Source organism: Limulus polyphemus, unplaced genomic scaffold (genome assembly GCF_000517525.1).
Source record: "Limulus polyphemus unplaced genomic scaffold, Limulus_polyphemus-2.1.2 Scaffold91, whole genome shotgun sequence".
NCBI lineage: Eukaryota > Metazoa > Arthropoda > Merostomata > Xiphosura > Limulidae > Limulus > Limulus polyphemus.
The window spans coordinates 867,090-889,111 of record NW_013665701.1 but is presented as its reverse complement, the minus strand read 5'-3'; the positions used below and the strand labels follow the sequence as shown (position 1 = coordinate 889,111).

Sequence of the window (22,022 nt, the reverse complement as noted above, 5' to 3'; positions counted from 1 at the left end):
AAGAGTCCACTCAAACTATATATATTTGCATTTCAGATCCTATTTACGAGTTTATTTCCAGTATCATAAATCACATTAAATGTTTAAGCTACATTAAGGTTAATGATATTTTCGTTAAAATCCATTAATATTATTAATTATGGTCTATACAGAAACAATGTTAACAATAGGTTCAGTATATCATTTATCAAACTCATATCCTTAAGTTGGTTGATGCATACTTTCCCCGCTAACCAGGAAAACCAATGTTTCATGACATTTACTAATAATATAAGATTCATCTAACTTAAGAACTAGCGATGTTAGCGCTGTAGTTTATTTCAAGCTATATCGAACTGTATTTGTAAAATAATAGTCCGCAATACAGTTTTTGTTTTCCTGGACGCGTTTAAAAAAGTTACTTTCTAGTCTTTTGTTTAGTATTTTAAGTTATGCCTGACCAATATCATTAATTATCACGGATATTTAACATCCGTCATGTGTCGATAACCCATATAAGCATAGGTCTTTCCAGTTCACTTGTGCTGTTATGATTAAGATTTCTCTCATTATCCTGTTGTCTGCTTTCAATCATTTCCAGGTTTTATCAAACACGACGTTCATAGATAGACGAAGCAAAATATTTTAAGAAATTGGTCAAAGATAAAGGTTGATTTAAATTTGGAAACAAGTCTAAAGGTCTCTTTCAAAATACTCTTAAATTGTCTTTACTTAACAGGACTAATCAAGTTCCAATATCAGAAACTTCGGAACATTTTATTTAAAAACCTTTAAAACACAAGATACATTAACTGAAATTGCTTCGTTTGTTTGTTTTTTCAGTTTTTGTGCAGAGCTACTCGAGGGCTATCTACGCTAATTTTGGAGTGTCAGACTAGAGTGGAAGTCGGCAATTCAACACCATTCACCGCCTACTTTTGGGCTACTCTAAGGTATTCACCATTTTTCAACAGATATTTCGCTCATAAGCACAAAACAGACAAGAGATGATTCAGAATAAATAAATTCCACTTTTCTAACTTATTTGCATGAGACAATAAACAGTGCAGTAAATGGGCAGAATATCAAAAATGCGTATTGGATACGTTATCCAAGATAAATGCATTTTAACAAATAGTGCATTCAGTACCAACATACACAAAAAAAAAAAAATGCGATGGCGCCAAATACTCATACATTCATGCATTGTATAAAGTTGAAATGTAGCAGTTCACTCTCGAGAGAGGTCGGTAGCAAAATATAACCTGAAAGCATATCGATCATTCTATATAAAAGGAGCACCAAAAGGAAATGGCCGAAACGTCTTGAATAGAATCCATGCTGGCACATTTCTGCTCTTTGCTATGAAACTAGCATAATAACAATAAGGTGATGCAGCAGTCTTTAACTGATGAGTAGAAATACTCCAAAAACACATTTTATTCGAGACATAATACAAATTCAATCAACGTCAATGCTCTGAAGTAATAGATCAATCATATTAAAATGTTCAACGTGCGAGGTATATTTTAACTGCATCAAAAAAGCGGTTTTAAAATAATGTATAGTCCCTGGTTTAAATGAACAATACATATATTTAGAGATCCTACAGTATATCAATGTGCAAATGTATGTGAAATATTTATCGTAGTTTTCCATGTTATTGTACCACAACATTAATAAATACAAATACAAAACTCAACACTGTTAGATCATTTACCACAATCATGAACAAGCACACACAAAAACTAAAACAAACCAGCTGACAATGGCGCTAAGTATTAGTATATCTGAGTGGAAGCTGGAGTATTACTAAATAAATAAATGAAACCCGTTTACCTTCATGGAATTGTATTTTCCAACTTTAACAACAGACTATGCACATGCGACAATGGCCAAATCAGAAGAGACCTTTAGGATTTGAATGTTTGTTTTGTAATTTCAAGCAAAGCTACTCGAGTCCTACCGACACTAGCCGTCCTAATTCAGAAGTGATAGACAGTCAATACCACTCACCACCAACTATCACATTCAATATAAATATATATTTAAAAAGTCACCATTATCATCGAAACAACCTAGCTATTCAAATTATGCAAGTCACATTTTTAATTATCAAAATCTAGTTTCATAAAGTACAATCAACGGCTTTAAAGAATTCCGATTTATCTCATTATCTGACGGGTCCTAACACAACTTTCTTCATCACCCCATTAAGTTTACTTCTTTATTATTCTTTAGATTATATTAACAGAGGTCGCTTTCAGAAAAACGAAACCAAGTTTTACACATAAAAAATGTAAATGTTATATAAGATTATTTCTCAAAAAATAGAGCATCTGTACTGTTATTATTTAGCGATATTTAATTTTACGTCACCGGTATAAGGACAAAACACTCGAGACTTTATTCAATGTATTCTCAAATTCATCCTCTTCCCCTTTTTTCTTTAGAGTCGGAATTACAACCATTATTCTTTTACTTGCTACAATCTTAAACTTACTCGTTAGATCTATTATACTCAAATAAATACCATAGTAGCGAAGTATACTGCTTCATAATTGAAAACAAGAAGCGGGAAAAATTGCAATCTTCTTACATATGTAATTTCAGCTTATGGAATAATAAATAAAGCTATGAACGTGTTTTTTCTTAGTCATGTTTAGATCCAAGAATAATCAACGTCTTATTAGCATGTTAATTAATGAAGTAGTATCCGTACTCAATTAATTGATGTTTAACTACTAACAAACTTTAATACATTGCTAGACAGACAGAACAATTCATAATATTTCTGCAATTAAACCAGGCACACCTTTTAAATGTTAATATTTATAAAAACTACAACAAATAGTCTTGATATTGAAACACGCTGCAAATAAGCTCCTTGCCGCTCGTCTCGTTGTGAGAAACGGAGTATATAAAAAACATGCGCACACAAGTCAGCTTTGTTCGAATAAACACAGAAAACAAAGAACTAACGTATAAAAATATCAAACACTCCGACACGGTATTGCTTTTCGGCACTAACAGAAAATGGTTTTTGTTTACAATTATATTCTCACAAGAGTGTAAAATTCGCATCCAATTTGTCTTGATCTGAAACCCGTGAACAGCTTTGTTTCATGACATGGTTATAAACTTCAATTATACAATTTATGTTCGTCGTTGAGAGATTTGAAAGTGTCGGTATTCACTTTTGTTTTTGTCATCAGATTTTTCTTTTTCTCTCAATATACACTGAGAGCCTTCTGGTTTTAAAAGGGATTTGGACTCTTGTTCAGGAAGAATCCACAACTCTGTTTATGGTGAAAACACATCAGACTCACATTATCAGTCCTACTTAGACAGGAAGTAACAGCTGGATTCACTAACTTATAAAGTATGCAATAAATCTATATGGAGTAGCATAATGTTAAGCTTCCACCTGCATACCCAACTCCCGTTAAACAAGACTGTTGCTTTATCTCAGATATAGCATAAATAACAACAAGGCCGAGTTACTTTTAAAGAAAAAATTGGTTTGCTGGAAATTACTTAACAAATGTCAAGTTGCTACAGTTTGGTCAATTTCTAAAACAAAAGGCAATTCCACAATTACCACAGATTTCAAATTCGAACGTGAACTGGCTTTCTCGTTACTTTTTATCAAAGATATATTTGGCAGAAAGTTACACGAATTTTGATAAGTAACTTCAATAATCGGCTTGAAAAAAGTACCAAAAATGACTTTAAAACTTTGACTTATCGGTCAGCTTTAAACATGTGTCTTCTGTTGAAGATTTGAACAGTTAAAGGTTGATGGCTATATTCTCGAAAGTTGAGATTTTCTACAGCAAACAGACGGGAAAAGGCGTGAAGTGATTTGGAATGGTCTCTGTAGATATACACAGGGAATGTTGTGCATATAGAGACGTTAGTTTGTAGCAAGTTTCAAGTCCATCCTTCACAAAGGATTTGGTTTCCCAAAACACTAAGGGTGCAAAATGTGTGCGGAAATGGTAACGCACAATGGAAGACGTGCAACATTATGTATATTTACAATGGGTGACGTGAACTGCTTTAACTATAAAGGGCTTCGCAACGTAGTGGCTTCGATTGGTACTGTTTCCAGCAGTATTTATATGCAGAAAAGACTTGTCATACCCTACGTGTTACTTGGGTGATCACAATCTTTCTCCACGTCATTAAAACTGGGACTCTGTGCTCTTTGTGAATTACTGTGGAGGCGAAGACCGTCTGCGGACTTTATACGCTAACACACACATCATCTATGATGGCAAAATACTCAAAGAGAAAATGCTCTGCATGGTTGGTCATGAGAGACCCTTACATTGCCGTAGACATGTGAAGGTTCATTAATGGAGGAGCTGTTGAACGGGTCCGGAGACTGTTGCGAAGTGAGAGGGGAGTACACAAACCAGAGTTGCAGAAGGTAACACAAACCTCAATATAAGGTAAATATCCACAGAATGTTTTATGGAATTATTAAGCTTCTTTTCCAAACCTAAATATGATTTATGTAAAGGAACTTTTTATTACAGCAAGAGACTATAGTTCTGGATAAAGACAGTAACATAACGTCGAAAAATCTTAGGATGAAAAGTGTTATCATGATACATCATATACTTTAGATACAGTCTGGCCTATTACAAGATGTTAAAACGTAAATAGGAGTAAACTGAAAATGGAGGGGACATACATGACGATCATGATCTCACAGGTTTATAGATTTTTGCTCCAGTCACATCAAGTCCAAAAGGCACCAAAATGCGGGTACCCATAAAAAAAATACTCTCCAAAACGTACGTCTTTTGCATTGTGTAACAAATAAGTGTGTGATGGAGCTGTCCACGAGAGTCCAAGCATTAACTGATCACGAAGTGCGTAGCTGGTGTTGCCGATGTCACTACAGGGTCTAAGCTTCTACCATCTCCTAAACATATCCCTGCCCCCTTCCAAAACCACAGTTGTATGTACTTGATAAGCACCGAGATTCTTCATGTGACGATGAATAAAATGGCAGTATTATCAATTCATTCGAGTCCTCGGCAGATTACCTGAAACCGAGGATTTTTTCACTATACGAATGTGTGTGTGTGTATGTATGTGTATATGCAAATCCATATACACATCGAATCTACTGCAGGTATGCGAAAAATTCAGCACCATAAACAACTGAAGAATAATGAACGTAATAGTAAACCATTCAACTATCTTAGAAGTAATCAACATAAGAATACATATTGATTAATATAGGTTAATGAACGCCACCGTAGGATCTATGACGTAATCATATGAGCAACCTACCTATCTACAAACTTTAAGCACACTTTCCTGAATGAGAAAATTTGGTAAAATAATGCAATAATAAGAATGTGTAATTTTAACGTTTTTAGTTAATAATATTCCATCTTCAATACTGGATAATTCTTTAAACAGTATGTTGAATATTGTAAGTTACTGCTTGAACTACATAGAAGCAAAAAAACCACGCTGAGGTACAAATTCATACACCTGAACTACTTTTTAAACACACTCTTTTGTCAAATTCCAATAAACCAGGTTTGAAAAGTTCAGAATCTTTAACATGTTTTATGCAGTACACGTATATACATTGTAAGAATGCTCAATGAATATAGAAAAAAAAAAAACTTGTCAAGTAAAGGCCGCCGAGAAAATTACGTCATAACTGGTACTTGAAAACCACAAATATATCAGAGTAAAATCATGGATATATCTATTTAAAACAGACAAAACCATTAATAAATATTCGAATGAGGGTATGGTGATATACGAGTTGATCGGTTTCCGTTCCAACAAGTCTTACCACTTATGGTGCAAATCAACTAAATTGCATTAACTTTTGTAACACAGTCAAGAAATAACACATTATCGAAGAAACTATCTTATACACATTAAAGTTAGCCATGATTCTTAGAAATAGTTTGGCTAGTTCAAAGTTTTGAATTTAAAAAAATAACATGAATGTCTTCGTTATGCAGTCTCCTTCAATTTTATTCACGTGATAAACTATTTCAATGTTACATAAAGAGATACTCTTGGGGAAACAATCTTTTATGGTTGTTGATGAATTTGTTATATAGGAACACATAAACATGGATAGTTATTATATTTCGGATAAATATTACTCGATAATATTATTTTGTTTGTTTAAGCGCAAAGCTGAACAATGCTACAGGAATCGAGATAATAATTTTAGTGTTATAACCTTCAAGATTATCACTGAGTCATCAGAGACGACGTTACACTGGAAAGTTTTTTTAAGTTTTAAACATGAACTTTAGTTTAAATAAGGTTGTATTTTTGTTTTCCTGTGGACCTGCTTGCTCATCCAAATATATGCAAATATTATTGGCACTGAAAGTGAATTCCCCTGCCAAGTATTTTTCAACATATTTACAAATATCAAAACAGATTTCACTATAGTAGACTGTCTTTTGTTGCATTTTTTTTAAATAAATGAATACTACAAACTGTCGTTTAAATAAACTTTTTGTCGTAGTAGAACTACATGGAATCAACTCTCACAATGCCCTCTGTGAGCCACTTCTGAAACGCAGCTTTCCTTTTAAAATATTTAGGCCTTCACTTTTAATTTTAGTAAGCATGCTACTTCAATACATACATATAACTCAGTAGCAATAGTTTCTACACTGTCTTTAGGGGTCATATTAACCTAAAATTTATAATGATATATTACTCTAAATTGGGAGGACTGGGTTTATTATGATTTTATATCCCTCTCAATAGCATACCTCAGTTTTAACTCATCTTCTATCTTTAAGATACATAAGAGAATACAAAATTATCTTTCAATATAATGTTACATCCCCTCACTCGCCTTATCTCTGTATACCAAACTGTCTTTCATCAAAGAATGCTATATTCCGTCAATTCATCTAAATTATCTTTCAATATAATGTTACATCCCCTCACTCGCTTTATCTCTGTATACCAAACTGTCTTTCATCAAAGAATGCTATATTCCGTCAATTCATCTAAATTACCTTTCTTATAATGTTACATTTCTTTTCCGTTTACATATCTCTTTAAATTTTTTCACTCACGTCCTGAGAAAAATAAGTTTACAGCAATATAAAATTCGGTAGTTAGACTGTCTCCCATCTATACTCTTTCATTAATCTTTAAGCACCCAATAAAATAATAAAATGATACAATTTTATACATAAGATTATTAGGCTAAAGCGTGTTAACCTTTTTGACCAACTTCAAAAATAAAATCAATAATCAAAATATAAAGCTGTGTCTTGAAACCAAGGGCCCGAATTAATCGTTAAAAACAATACACAATATGTTAACGTTGCATATACAGATAATTATGAAAACATATAAACTCCGCCGTTGCGACATATTCCAAATATGATTTTTAAATCACGCAGACCTGGTCAAGGATTACTTTTACAGCAAATGATAAATATAACCTTTTCGTGTTTTTTTTCTTTTTACTTATGTTTTACATCGAACTCCATACCTGTCCACGTATACCTGTTTTGTGTTTGAAGATGCGCGCGCACTTCATTTAAACGGATGCAAACAAAAGGCGGATGTAAATATAATTTAGTAGACATTTTGTACAACATATTAACAGCTTATTAAAGTTTTAAAAAATGACATAGAATAGTATTATAAATCTATTTCTAAACTAAAGCAAAAACTCATACAAGTTACAGTGTTAATTTATCTCTTTATTGAATATGAGATGTATTTAAGAAAGGCTTAACAAATGTGAGGCCTAAGACAACTGGGCTTAGAGTTATACATTTTGGCGTCTGCGATTAGAATTTTTGTATTATTCTGGAAATCTTGTATTTAAAGATACTAATTTGACCGCAAATTTTTTGCGGGTCTGTACTAGTTTTTTATTAATTACTTTTTACCATGTTGATCATTGAAGCTGAAAGGACAATACTTATGGTAATTAATTATGCTCTGTAACTACTAGCTCCCACATCAACTCCTGGAATACTGTCATGAAGGGATAAATTGACGAAAACAATTAAAATATTTGAAATTACTGAACACAACGTACGATCTCACCTACAACGTACATTTTGAATAATAATGTATGATATAAACTAAATAATAAACGCCATATAATAACAAAAGTATAACAAAATAAGAACTAAGTAATAATAATATACAACGTAAACTACAGAATATTGGATAAATAACTGCACGACATAAACAACAAATCAAACTAAATAATAACAAATTACGCTGTAAACTACAGAATATTGGATAAATAACTGCACGACATAAGCAACAAATCAAACTACAATAATAACAAATTTCGCTGTAAACTACAGAATACTGGATAAATAACTGCACGACATAAGCAACAAATCAAACTAAATAATAACAAATTACGCTGTAAACTACAGAATATTGGTTAAATTATGGATAAATAATAACAACATAGCGTGTACTACATAATGACAGATAATCTTTACGACCTAAACTACAGGATAAACACAACGTAATGATAAGTTACTCTCCAAGTAACAAGTTTACCGCGTAACAGTGTCCAGCTTTCTAGACAATAGGCAAAAATGAAAAGTAGTATATGTATAAATATATACACACGCACGTGCGCGCGTATACATTTATACAAACACCTAATGCATTTCAAGTTTTCGCAATTCTTGCATACGCGTACAAAAATAACATGAAATGTTCGCTCGCAAGAGTAAATAAACTTTGCTGAAATGTTTAAGTTACCGCGCGAAATACAACTGTTCCGCTTCTTCATCTACACTACTTACTATATAAATACACCCGAATAACTTTGCATACAACCCTAAAAAACATATGTATAGCGATATTCTACATATAGAAATACTGAAGTCAAACAAAATACGAACCCTGGTATTATCAAATTTATGCTAATATAGTAGTTTGACTTCAGATATCGCATTTTGAAATTTAAGTAGGTCTGAAAAAGAAAACGGGGAGAAGCTTACAACAGATGTTTAACCAGTTAAAATACAGCGTATAAATGAAAGATGATACTGAATTATTTTTCTAGACAAATGTTTCTTTCAACTCAGATGTGGTACTGAGTAAGCATTCTCTCAAAATTGAAATTGACTTTAATTCTTAAAGATGACAGGGGATGGAAAATTAAGTTTGTGGTTATGTTTAAGTACTATAATAGGCTTTATATGAAGTTGAGAAAAACCAAAAATATGTTATTTACTTAAAGACTGAAAAAGTAAAATGAGTTATTCCCAAAAAACTGTGCCAACATTTTCTCAGTGGTTGTTGAAATACACAGGGAGATATTTTAGAATTTAATACACCATATATCTTTTCGTTTTTTGTTAAACAAATTCACGTTTTTTACCGTTTATGTTTGATTTTAGAAGCCTCTGGTTCGTTGACAATTTCTAAAGTTTATAGTTTTATCTCTGATGTGAACCCACCTACTCAAAATTTACCATATTTTGTCCCCAAACATGCCAGTCTTCTCAGAATTTTGCTTGTTCTTCGCTAAAATAATTTACTTGCTCCTAATAATACTTTTTTCCTGTTTAAATGTGCTCTATGCAAATTGAGAAAATACAATACACTAACAGCCTGCGTATAATCGCCACGACGTGTGTGTGTGTGTATATATGGCAGTTGTAAAAAAAAAACACCATGTCTTAGAAATCTGTATGTCGAAACCAGATTAAGCATACACCCCTTTAGATGAATTACATAATTACACTAAACCATGTCAAAACACATATGACGTCCGTTGTTACATACCTCGATAATGCACTGTATGGCGAAGAAGCAAGGAGCATTTTAGATGAAGCGGCAGGTAATGTTTTCAACTGTAATTTAATCGGCTTGGGCAGTCACACGATAGCAGCGGACTGAGTCTTGAATGTAGAAACTAAAAACAAAAACAAGCGAACAAGGTACATATGATTCAGAGGTCCTTTCTTTTCGAGAGCTCTGTCGAGTAGGGTAAGGAAAAGGAAATAAGTTATCACAGCTGGTGAAAACAGGACAGGGGCTGCCTACAGAGGTTACAGCCACAAGGACGGACCAGGAAAACCATGGACAGAATATACTACAACTTCTGAAAGGAGACAACACTGTTCTGCTCTCAAGACACGATTTCTGGATAAAAATATCCCCAGACTCTCAGAGTTGTCGTATCATCATCCCACAGCAACAACCTAAAATTAGACAGTAACATCTTACCCCACCCCTTCAAAAAAATCAATAAAATACAATGAATTACAATTTCGAATGCTAAAACTTTGCAAAGCTAATGTTAATTTCCTAACGTACTACCAAGATCATATGCTAATGTCACAGTAGAACAAGAATTATGTTAATTTCCTAACGTACTACCAAGATCATATGCTAATGTCACAGTAGAACAAGAATTATGTTAATTTCCTAACGTACTACCAAGATCATATGCTAATGTCACAGTAGAACAAGAATTATGTTAATTTCCTAACGTACTACCAAGATCATACGCTAATGTCACAGTAGAACAAGAATTATGTTAATTTCCTAACGTACTACCAAGATCATATGCTAATGTCACAGTAGAACAAGAATTATGTTAATTTCCTAACGTACTACCAAGATCATATGCTAATGTCACAGTAGAACAAGAATTATGTTAATTTCCTAACGTACTACCAAGATCATATGCTAATGTCACAGTAGAACAAGAATTATGTTAATTTCCTAACGTACTACCAAGATCATATGCTAATGTCACAGTAGAACAAGAATTATTAACAAGTATTTGAGAACATCCTTTTCTTCAGGTTCAAAATTGAGATACCACAAATGACCCCTTTCCTTCTGTTAGTCAAACTTTAACAGTTAACATGTCTGAGAAACCATACAGTGGTGTACAAGATGAATTACTTCTTTCTCAAAGTAATCAATGATCTTGCAATAAAATCATGTTGCGTAGATTACACTGAAATGAATTTGTTCCTCAGTTATATAAGCCCAGATCAATTGTATTTTAATCAATACATTACTATAACATACACAAACCAAGAAGTAGGTGACTTTATTTACATATATAGATAAAAATAGCGAATTAATGTTCCTGGCGGATATCTATAGTTAAAAGATGTTATATTAGTATCATGCCACACGTCAGCGCCATCTGTTAGGAAATTTGACAAACTTTTCCTAACTTTCCTTTATTATTCTTTTCTATCTGATTTTTTTTAAAGATTACTATTTAAATTTCGGCTTGTCCTTTGAACATCATCATCTTTTGGCTACCTGGTTCTCAACTGTTAAAATATCAACAATGCACTTCGTCCATATTATTGATCATTTGAATTATATTTAGTTTAAGAAGCCTCACATTTTAACCGATTAAACTAGTATTTTTCTCTTTGTTATGTACTACCATTATAAATATTTTGATGAAAATCTAGTCTTAAGTTAGTATCATGTCAAGAAATCGATGTGAAACTAACTATTATCCAATTTCATACGACACATAATGAGAAACGGATTCCATGAACGAATGTTTTTACAGTACAACATAATTATGTAGTTGTGTGTGGGTGTGTTTATTAGTCGTCGTTTACTTTTTCCATTACATTATTAAGTTCCACAGAACAACTAATCGAAACGTTTACCCATCTCTTCCGACACTGTTTTCACAAATTACTGAATCTTTTCGAAAATATTATCAAACAAAACACAACTTCTAATGGGATACCCAAACAAGTCTCGCAAAAACTATTTCATTTTAGCAACTTGTAAGAAATATTTTTGTGAAATTTGTATTTTCTTCTTGCGAGTGTGAAACATCGAAATTATTATTACTGTAGTTATTTCAATAAAGGTAACAAATCTTGATGTGAAATCATCTGGTGGGCAGACAACAAATAAATAGCAAACTTAATTAATACAAGTCCCCAGCGGACTATCAGAGGTTACTTTCTATCGGCTCAACTTTTAAAGCATGAAACTTACGCTTATACTTACGAGATTTTTGTTGATGTTTTACTCTCTAACATAAAGAACACTAACGTTAAATGTTTTATAAAATCCTGTTGAAATATATACTGCTGTTTTACCTTTATTATAATTTCTCTCTCGAATTGAAAAATGGTAATTTGTTGATCTTCACAAAACTTTTTCTGTACAAACACATTGAACTTTACATTCACATCTTCCTAACGTTTTTGCTTTCCCTATTCTTTATACCCAAGTTCCAATCAGTTCCGCGATTTACTTCTGATTACGTTCCAATTTCCAATCTATGAATCAAACTAATTATTCTAATTTTGTCTATACTCTCACTTTGCTTCTATTTGTCAATGTTCGAAACATTTTTTTTTGTATATTGTAGATGATCCAACTTCTAACCTTATCGTCTCTAAAAGTTTTTACATTCATAGTACCAATTCATTTTATCCTTAGTTATCACCACTGTCCCTTTTGCCAACCAAGCTCCAAAGTGCATAACTATTTCACAGTTTTAGTGCAATAAGTTTTAGTCACTTAAAACAAAATATCTTGTAGCTATTTTTAAGCCACTGTCCTATTATACGCTTTATACATTTTTTAACCATGTTCTCTTTCTATGATACAACGATGGCCTTACTTTTCAAAGATAAGACGAACGTGTTCACATATAGATGAAAAAATGCAGTGAACATAAATACTTTTAATAAATTACTGACATACGTCACTAAATCCACAGGAACTAATATTAGTCAATTTTCTATATACTGTTTGGCACTGGTAGCTGATTAAACGTATTCGATAAAGTTCAGTTAGTGCTAGCATATCCACTTATAGATTCCTCATACACAAACGTTTTTATCAAAAGATATATTTCAAACAAAAGGCCCACATAAGGCTTCCAGCTTCACCACAAAAGTTTCAAGTTAGAAATATATGGAGCGCATATGATGGTAAAAATATTCCAACATGTAACGTACAAACAAAAGGGAAGGGGGAGAGGAACTTAAAAACAGCAAACGGAGTGATTAAAATATTCCAACATTCCCAAACAAAACCATTCGCCGTGCAAAACATTTAAAGCGTGAAAAATAATAAATCAAGCATGGGTGTATGTTCAAGGGTGTATGTGCTTAATAAAATAGCACTGGTTAGAACTTTTACCAGCTGGCACAGAGAGTTTTGATCAAAATTTATCTTGGATGGGCGAATAAGTACTACAGCTCACTGTATACTATAACAGAATGCGTTTCAATTTTTATATCTTACATGATATTTAAGTCTTTAAATTTATGCGTTCGTCATCAACAGTTACTAATTGCACAATATTAATTCCACTAATCCCACGTGCTTGCATAATTTAATGTTTTTTTGCAATGAACTAAAAAGTACATGAATTTTCAAACTTACAGCATAATTCACTAGGAACTACTACACAGTTTTCTGAGTCATAATCTTCAGAAAACAGTCATGCATAGTAAAATGTGACCCCCCCCTATCAACGCTACAACACGCGTTTTAAGAGTGGCCCAGCAAAATGTTTTTGCATAAAAAATAAGCATAAGTAGGTCTACCTGCTTTTCTATTAAATGACTGAATTGCGGAAAATATATTACGATAAGAATAACTATTATAATTACAAAATCACATAGGATATGGTAAAAGCAAGTAACTTAGACCACCACCACATGAGGTCAGGGCAGGACAGGACAAGGATACGGTATCAGAACAAAATAAGTATATTTTTAAAAAAAGAGAAATAAATAAAAAAGCTTACCAGCTCTGTACAGCTCTTAGGACAGACACTAGAGGTCGACAGTCACCACTGTAACAAAAATAACGATTATTATTAATAATTGATAAAATGTATTAAGTTCATTTTTTCTGTCTAATGCATAATATGGGTTAAAGTAACTATTATCAGTGGCGTCACAACAAATCACTACACTTGTATAAAATACCACCAAACTAATAACTGTTTTCATGTTTAATATTTTCTAAATTTACGATCACTATGCTACTAGATGGCATCAGCGTACACACAATATTAAAAATCGTTCATAACGTGAATATTATTTCGGCTACCAATTATTGTATAATCGAGTTCGATGGATTATTTGCGACATGACGTCATAGTGGTTGGTATAAAAGTGAATGTCTAGTCTCTCGTTGCTATAGGCAACGACAACCAGGTTTCCATGGTACTGGCAGCAAGTGCACTGCCGACTTCACCACCCGCTTATCAAAATCACGCAGTCAGTTATCAAGTAGTTATGGCGTTGCGCTTTTTGTCCATTCGTACACAATACGTACTAGAGAATACTTTTAAGGTCACCAAACTATTAAGATGACTTATCTGGGACATATCCTAAAAATGAAATATTAAAAATACATTCTTAAGTCAAGCCTTAAGCTCAGTTTTTCCATTTTTTCTTTACTCCAAGATTTCACAACATATTCGTAACCAATACTACATACAAAAATTATTTGAAATACACTAAGAAATTTACTTGCATCAAAGATATAGTTCACCGTCACTGTTACTCCAAGCTACAGTTTACTACATGTCAAAGAAAAACTATTTTACGGGTTAAAATCATGCCTGAAATTATAAATCTGGATATACATTGGCAGTTTTATTATAAGAATAATCACATAAAAATAATACATTTGTTGATATTGAATTTAGATAGGCATAACTGAAAAATACACCAGGTTTTGTGTTTACAGTATAATTTAAGATACTTCAATTTAACAGTTTTAACATGAGGTTTTAATTTAAAACCTTAAAACTGAGAGTTGACAAAAACAATTAACTACTGGTTAAATGATAAATGGATTGCTGAAGCAATATTTCTCTTATATAGCATTTTCATGGAGAAGTTCTACAGTTGACAAGTCTTGAAGACGTCCGTCCAGACAATAACAATACATCAATATTTGTTAAATATTGAAGCTTAATACAGATGAAGTAGTTGCTATTAAGATTTAATATGCCCATTTGTTGAAACACAACAATCTATCTTTTTCTGGTTAGTCTTTCATACTGTACTTCATTAACAAACTGTGTGTACCTAGTAGTTTATATCTCCACCAGTAGTTTTTATTCAAATTTTTTTTATAATGTTAGCTTGCTTACATTAACTTGATTAAGCTATTACTAATACATTATATTTATTTAAATGTTCCAGAATTAATCACACATTTACAAAAACAGAATATTTTAATAAACTTGAAGGTTTTAAAAAATAGTGTCCAGTAAAATGTTAAGGTATTTTAAGAAAGAAATTCCCTAGAATATATGTATATACAAATTGGATATGTAACAAAATCCAGACATGTTCATGTAAATGAGTTAAAAATATGTACATGAAAAATACACAAAAATTTAGATTATCTGATGCTATATAAAATAATTAGTCTGAAGGTTGTCAATATATAACACATCTTCAGTTATCTTTACCAGATATTATTATTTTTTATTATTAAGTTCATGAAATATTCAACTTTTATCTGTAATAAATCATTGCATCTAACACACTGTGATCAACCAGTTAGGTAGGATTCACTAGTCCAAGTACTTTCTGAAAGATACTAACCAGTTTATGACATGTGCCGAATTTAAGTCGGTTTTTCTATGACATAATACAGCCCATATTCTTACAATCAATCACAAACCAAGAAGAAGCTATATACATCAGAAGAAGCTAATGAAAAACACAGTAAATGGAACAAACTATCCAAAGAGTTTGAATTTACTGTGGTTTTCCACTAACTGATACACACAATATTGTGTTATTTTATTGAAAAGTGAGCTAACATCTACATACACCTACAATAGATGAATAAGGTAGCAGTAGAATGTAGCTCTAAAGTCATATCAGAAGTTCACAGTATTTCTAACCACACTATTACAAGAACATCGCTCTCAACTTCCTCAAAAGAGACAAGTTCTTTCTAGCACATCCTGAGAGCTTCTTGGCAGACCCAATGCAGCTTTTAATCATACTGTACAACCACAAATACCTTCAACTTTCAGTCATGGTTGGCATCTTGACAGGTTCAATAAAAGTGGGAACCACCAGCAGCAGAACTGATAGGAAATTTTTTGCAATCATAATTTCTGAGAAAATATACAGTGAACACCTAGATATTTGGTTGACCAGACTGGATGTACAGAACTTGACCCATACCATACAGGAGAAAGGTGTGAAAAAATACAAAACTTAAAGCTTACATTTCTCAGTGATATGTTAAACAGCAGAACATAAGACTTCTGTGCAGCATATACACAAACAGAAAAAAATGTGATTAGTATCGAAAATTATCATAATTTTATGAAAAAATATCTTTTTTCAATATATAACATTTCAAATTTTAATACGTTATGTCCCATGGTGAGTAATGCAAAGAATCAATATAATCTAAAGCTAACCACATATTGTAATTATACAAATAATTTTAAAAATGGCAACATTCTTTTTTGTTACTAATTTCTTGTGTACAAATTTATATGCCACGATATTCAAAAGTGGAAAAATATCAAAGTTCTTAATTACATATAATAAATTTAACAACAAACAACCAATGTAATTTTGATAAATATATATTATTTAATGCACAGTTAGTTTGAGACAACTGATTACTAACTAACTACAAGATTAACTTTAAATTAGATAAATTCCTTACATTTGAAGTATGTTGTTTCTTTGTGTGACAGGGAGGTCTGTTTCTGTCTTTAAATAAGACCATCCTTTTGTCTCATTTGGCCACTGGCCAATAAAGGCTTGTAAAAGCTTTAGTATACACTGGCACTAGACATTAAACTTTTAACATAAAGAAGAGTCCAAGTGTAAAAGATGAGTAATTCAAACTGCACAGCACTCCCTACAAGTACAATACTTTGGTATCTCTGTCCCTTAGTGCTTATACACTACAGAAGTGTTAGAAGTAAATCTACACAGAAAAATGAACTCAGACAAGAAAGATGAAACTTAAAACCTTACGAATTTACACTCAATGTAGAGTTTGTGACATTTAGTACATAAATTTCACTTTGAGGGTGGGGGAGTGGGGGGGGGGACTTATCACTGTTTTCTTAACTGGAATATCAAACAAATTACATATTCTGAGGTAGATACAATATAAAAATTATCAAGTACCACATTATTATTTTTATGGAGTATGTTCTTTGCTGTATGATAACTATGCTCACAACCACCAGTCACCAAGCGAATTATAACTTTCTTCACTAACCACTGATCAAGATGACTGTGCGAGTTTCTCAAATGTATGGAGATCTTGCAAATCACTCAATTTATTTGGTCAGTTGTACATGAGGTGAGGTGTGGCTGTGGCAATGACCAGATCTAAGGTTTGGTAAGTATTATTAAATAATTGTAAGGTACAAGAACAGAAATGGAAGTCTCTTCCCATCTTAGGAGGAGAACACTGTGCTCTATCCAGCTGTCCAAACCATCAGGAAACTGGCATATTATAGAACTGGAGTTGATCTGCACTACACCAACATGGAGATTCCTGCTTTACTTCCCACCACACTGTGCTGTCCATTCAGGAGGGATTGCACAACTAGTAAAGAACTTTCCAAGTCCAACCACTCCAGTAGCTAGAAAAAGATAGGTGGCAAATACCTCTTCTATGCTCTACTCAACAACCAGGGAGGTGTCTAGACACAACTGGACCTAGCCACCAAAAAGATCTTTTACTGGGGAAAGTGTGATAGGTAACCACTCTAGTCTTACACTGCTAAATTAGGGATGGCTAGTGCAGATAGCTCTTGTGTAGTTTTGCACGAAATTCAAAATAAACTCTGCCCTATCTGGCAGTTTTGTCTGCCCCGGGATATCATCTACTTCCAGTTACCATTCTCTAGTCTACTTGCCTCTTTTAATTCCTTACCCATTTCTACTCTTCTACAATTTGCTTTTCAGAACTCACCCAGTGGCAGGTGTTACCTCCCAGAGTATACTTACTTCCCTAAATCTTCATTGAGTCAGAGTTAATGATATATGTTAAACCCATCTGCCATAGATTCAAAAGTCCCACTATTCATATGAGGCCTTCTCCAAGATTGTTAAGTGAAATATATACATTTTTCATTGTTCATTCCAGCCTGTACCTTCCACATACTAGTGTGGAAAAAGCCAACACTAGGGGAGTGTTTGCCAACTTCTTTGGCTAGTGCATGCTGGCTTTTCAAGTTAGGCTTCGGGAAGGCAGCTAGTCATCACCACTCACCGCCAACTCTTGGGCTACTCTTTTACCAATGAATAGTGGGATTGACTGTAACATTATAACACCACCAAGGCTGAAAGGGCAAGCATGTTTGGTGGGACGGGGATTCAGATTGCGAGTTGAGCGCCCTAACCACCTGGCCTTGCCGGCCTAAGATAGGGCAGATAAAAGAAGATAAAGTAGGCACAGTCTACATTCCACCTGAAGGATCTTATACAAGTATCATCAAAAGTACGTTGCCAAAGACTGAATCAAGTGGCAGATTTGATATAATAAGACATGATACAGCCACAAACTTCCAGACCAAGGGAGAAATAAACGATCTGGATGAGTTGATAAACAGGACAAATCCCAGATATGAAGACAAAACAATGACACTTCAGAATGAAAGATATGTGTGAAATTGTAGCAAGAGTGACTGGAACTGAGGCAGAGGTGCCCTGGATACTAGTTGATTAAAAAGAGGAAACCAAGAGTGAAACAACCCAAAGGATCCAACACAGAGTGTTGTAAATCAAAGACAAGATGTTTGGGAGAAGGCAAATAGGAGGGTACACAAACAGAAAGACATGAGACCAGTCCTGGCTGAGGATAGCCACTGTCAAAGTCACTGGTGACCAGAAGAGAGGAAACCTAGAATTGAGAGGAGTGGCAAAGGCATTAATAAATGGCATGTTTAATTGGGAACACACCCAACAAAAAACCTAAGAACAAAGTGACCACTCTGTAGGAGAATCCTATCTGGTTGAGAGAGATGATTCACCACCAAGGCCAAAGCCCCCAGGACATGACAGGTGGTTAGTGAACCCCATGTGAGTTCATCCAAAACAAAAAGTCTCGCATGCAGAAGTCCTTCGAACGAATCCTACCTTGACAGTTGATATGGGAAATGTCCATATAATTGTCAGAGTGGATCATAACCAAGTGATCCACAAGTTAAAAGAGGAAATATGAACATGCTTGGTGGGCAACTAAGGGTTTCAGTATAGTGATGTAGAAAGTACATTCATATTATACCAAACTCCTGAGGCCATGGAGTCATCCCAAGACACACCCCAATCCATAAGAGATGCATCTATGAAGAGGTAAAAATCCAGACACAGGAGAAGCTGTGAAATGCTCCCCATATTTTTGGCACAATCCAATCGCTAAGACAAACATTTGAGAAGGTGGTAGCATTACAAGAGAGAACAGAGGATAATGGGAGATATTTCATTGGTCACACAAAGTCCACTGAAGAAGCCACATGCAAGCTCAGCTTAAAGGAACAAGTTGTTCAAAAAATACAAGCCCCCCCCCAAAAAAATAGAGCCTCTTGTGCAGAAAGGAGTGATGATGAAAGAGTGGAGGTTACTAGACACTCTATGTCTCACAGATGAATATGGGGGAGGCTGAGCCTGACTGAGTCAAGAAGTGAAGAAGACACCAACCAAGGTGGATTACTTCTCCAAGAAGCTGCTCAACTGTTTTGAGTGGTCAAAACTTACAAGTCATTCCTCATTTTGATCCATTGCCTTGTGTGGTCAAGAAAGAGGCCTCCCAAAGAATAGGTAAGGAGGACTCAGTCATCTGCATAATAATAATGGAAACGAAGTCCAACACTGCGGACATGGAAACAAATGCTCCAATGACATAAGGAACTAAGGCAATGCCAAAGTGGAGAACTCAAAACTGATACACTTGATTTGATGAATGAATCAAAGAAAATGTTGGGAAGGCAGAGCAATTGGAATATGTAGAAAGGCATCCGAGATATCAATCTTAATCATCCATAGTCCAGAGACAAAGGTCAAACATAGAGGAAAAAAACCCATCTTGAACCAAGGAACTATTTGATGGTAGTTTAGTGAAGAAAGGTCAATGACAGGACATCAGTCATCAGTATTTTTTGGGGGCAACAAAAGATGAGAATAAAACCCTGGATATGGGCAAAAAAAAACCTTTCAATAGCTTTCTTGTCAAAAAGATCTGATGTCATAGCCTCAAGAAGCAGAAGATACTGAGGATTGAAAAGAAGAGGAAGAGATGAGAAGTAAATAGAAAGACTGTTTAAAAGGACTTGACCCACTGGTCAACTGCAAATGGGATCAAGAGATCTGCAAACAGAAATGGGTGTGCCCCCTTGGTGCCTGATCTGAGTAGGTACAAAGGGAGTTAGTCATCGATGTAACTTTCAACAGCCAACTCAAGAGGATGGGAAACAAAAAAAAAGTAGAAGGATGAGAAACAGGAAAAGAGATAGAGGGTAGAAGGGTTCACAAGGTGGAGGAAAGGATGCGGGTTCATGTGGTTTGGAGAGAGAAAAAACCACAAAGGAAACTGTCTATTTATGTCAGGCAGCTTTGACCCAAATCTCCAAGATGTTAGGAACACCCCTGACAACTTTTGGGCAAAGAAAAGGAGCCAGATGAAAGTCATAGAGGTAATAATGGGAAACACAAACAGTAGAGAGAAAAACAGAAGGTTCCAACAACAGAGGTACCAATTAAGCAGGAACAGAGCAAAAGACTAAGCCCTGGCCAAGGTATCAAAAAGTGCCAGCTGTAGATCTAAGAGAAAGCTTCAGGGTCACAGTGAAGTGCTTTAGAGAGAAGATGAAGAGAGGACAGGTAACAAAGAAACAGGTAAGAAGGTGATGATGTGAAAATTGAGTTCTAGTGAAAGTTACTGGAGACAGAGGTTAGCTCTCCAAATAAATAAAAGGAACTTGAGAGATTGTGAATCAAAGAATGGAAAAGGGAAACACTTATACATGTCAGCATGGACATGTATGTCTGGAGAGAGGGGAGGGGGCAAAATAATCCTCAGCATGAATCATGTAGTAAAGAACAAGAAAAAGCAAAAGGCATAAGTGAAAGAGAATGTAAACAACAAACCTGATAAATCAAATCTACAGAGATATTTTAAAGAGAAACATTGTCTTCCAAGGGTAAATAGGAGCTTACTGTAAAGTTGGGAGGTGGAAAAAAACCAATCTCGATCATCCTTCTCATGGTCAGACTCAGAAAGAGGGTAACTCACTTCCAAAGTAAGGACAAGGAGATGAGGCAATGAAGGCATTAATGAACCCACAACACATTGAACAACATCATTTAGATCCTCCAGCAGCCAGAGATGAAGTAAAATCATTGTTATCAACATTATAAGAACCTCGATAGGAGGTAGTACTCACTGTCACTCAAAAATTCATTGTTGTTAAGGAATTCTCCACATAATTTGTTTTCCAGAGTAACTGAAAAGCAATGTACTGTGTAAATTAAGTTTGAAACCCAGTCAAGTGAAATGAATGAAAGTTAACATGAATAAACACAACACAAATCTCGATCACAACACGATCACAAATTTGATCGATCTACTGTTTCATGAATTATGTCGATAAGTTCGGCATCAAACTGTAGATTATAATTCAAATTTTAGAACTATACATTACTCAATTTGTTAACTTAAAAGTAAATATTAAAAAAACATAGATAAACATCGATTTTTGTGTGTCATGTGGCATGTTGAATGCAGCACTGGTTTAAATTAGATGTTTGTGAAGTCAAAATACTAAGTCTATAGTTTCATACGAATTAGAAACTCAAATTACAGATATTGAGAAGATAGAAAATAAAATAAGAAGGTCTTATCTTTTCTATTTGCCAAGATATTGCTCACATAATAAATCAAACACAGTGGCACCCCGCTCACTTCTTTCCATTTTTGGAAATGCTCCCTTATATACACTTTCTTCTATACACCTGGAAAAAAGTTAAGCACCCCCAAATATTTTTCAGGATTGCTTATTGAAA

At 33.9% G+C, this 22,022-nt stretch overlaps 1 protein-coding gene across 5 annotated transcripts in view; it reads right to left on the bottom strand.

The window, feature by feature from the left end:
• LOC106468799 (CUGBP Elav-like family member 2) overlaps positions 1-22,022 on the bottom strand; it is a 371,251-nt gene that overhangs the window by 326,046 nt on the left and 23,183 nt on the right. For 4 of the 5 annotated variants that reach the window (XM_022397811.1, XM_022397854.1, XM_022397847.1 and 1 more), the window contains exon 2: positions 13,754-13,801. Coding sequence is in view for 1 of the 5 variants with exons in the window: in XM_022397833.1 (XP_022253541.1) it covers positions 9,775-9,812 (38 nt within the window). In the remaining 4 variants the exon portion in view is untranslated. Of the gene's footprint in view, positions 1-9,774; positions 9,905-13,753; positions 13,802-22,022 lie in introns of all 5 variants that reach the window. The other variant, XM_022397833.1, reaches the window with a different exon arrangement.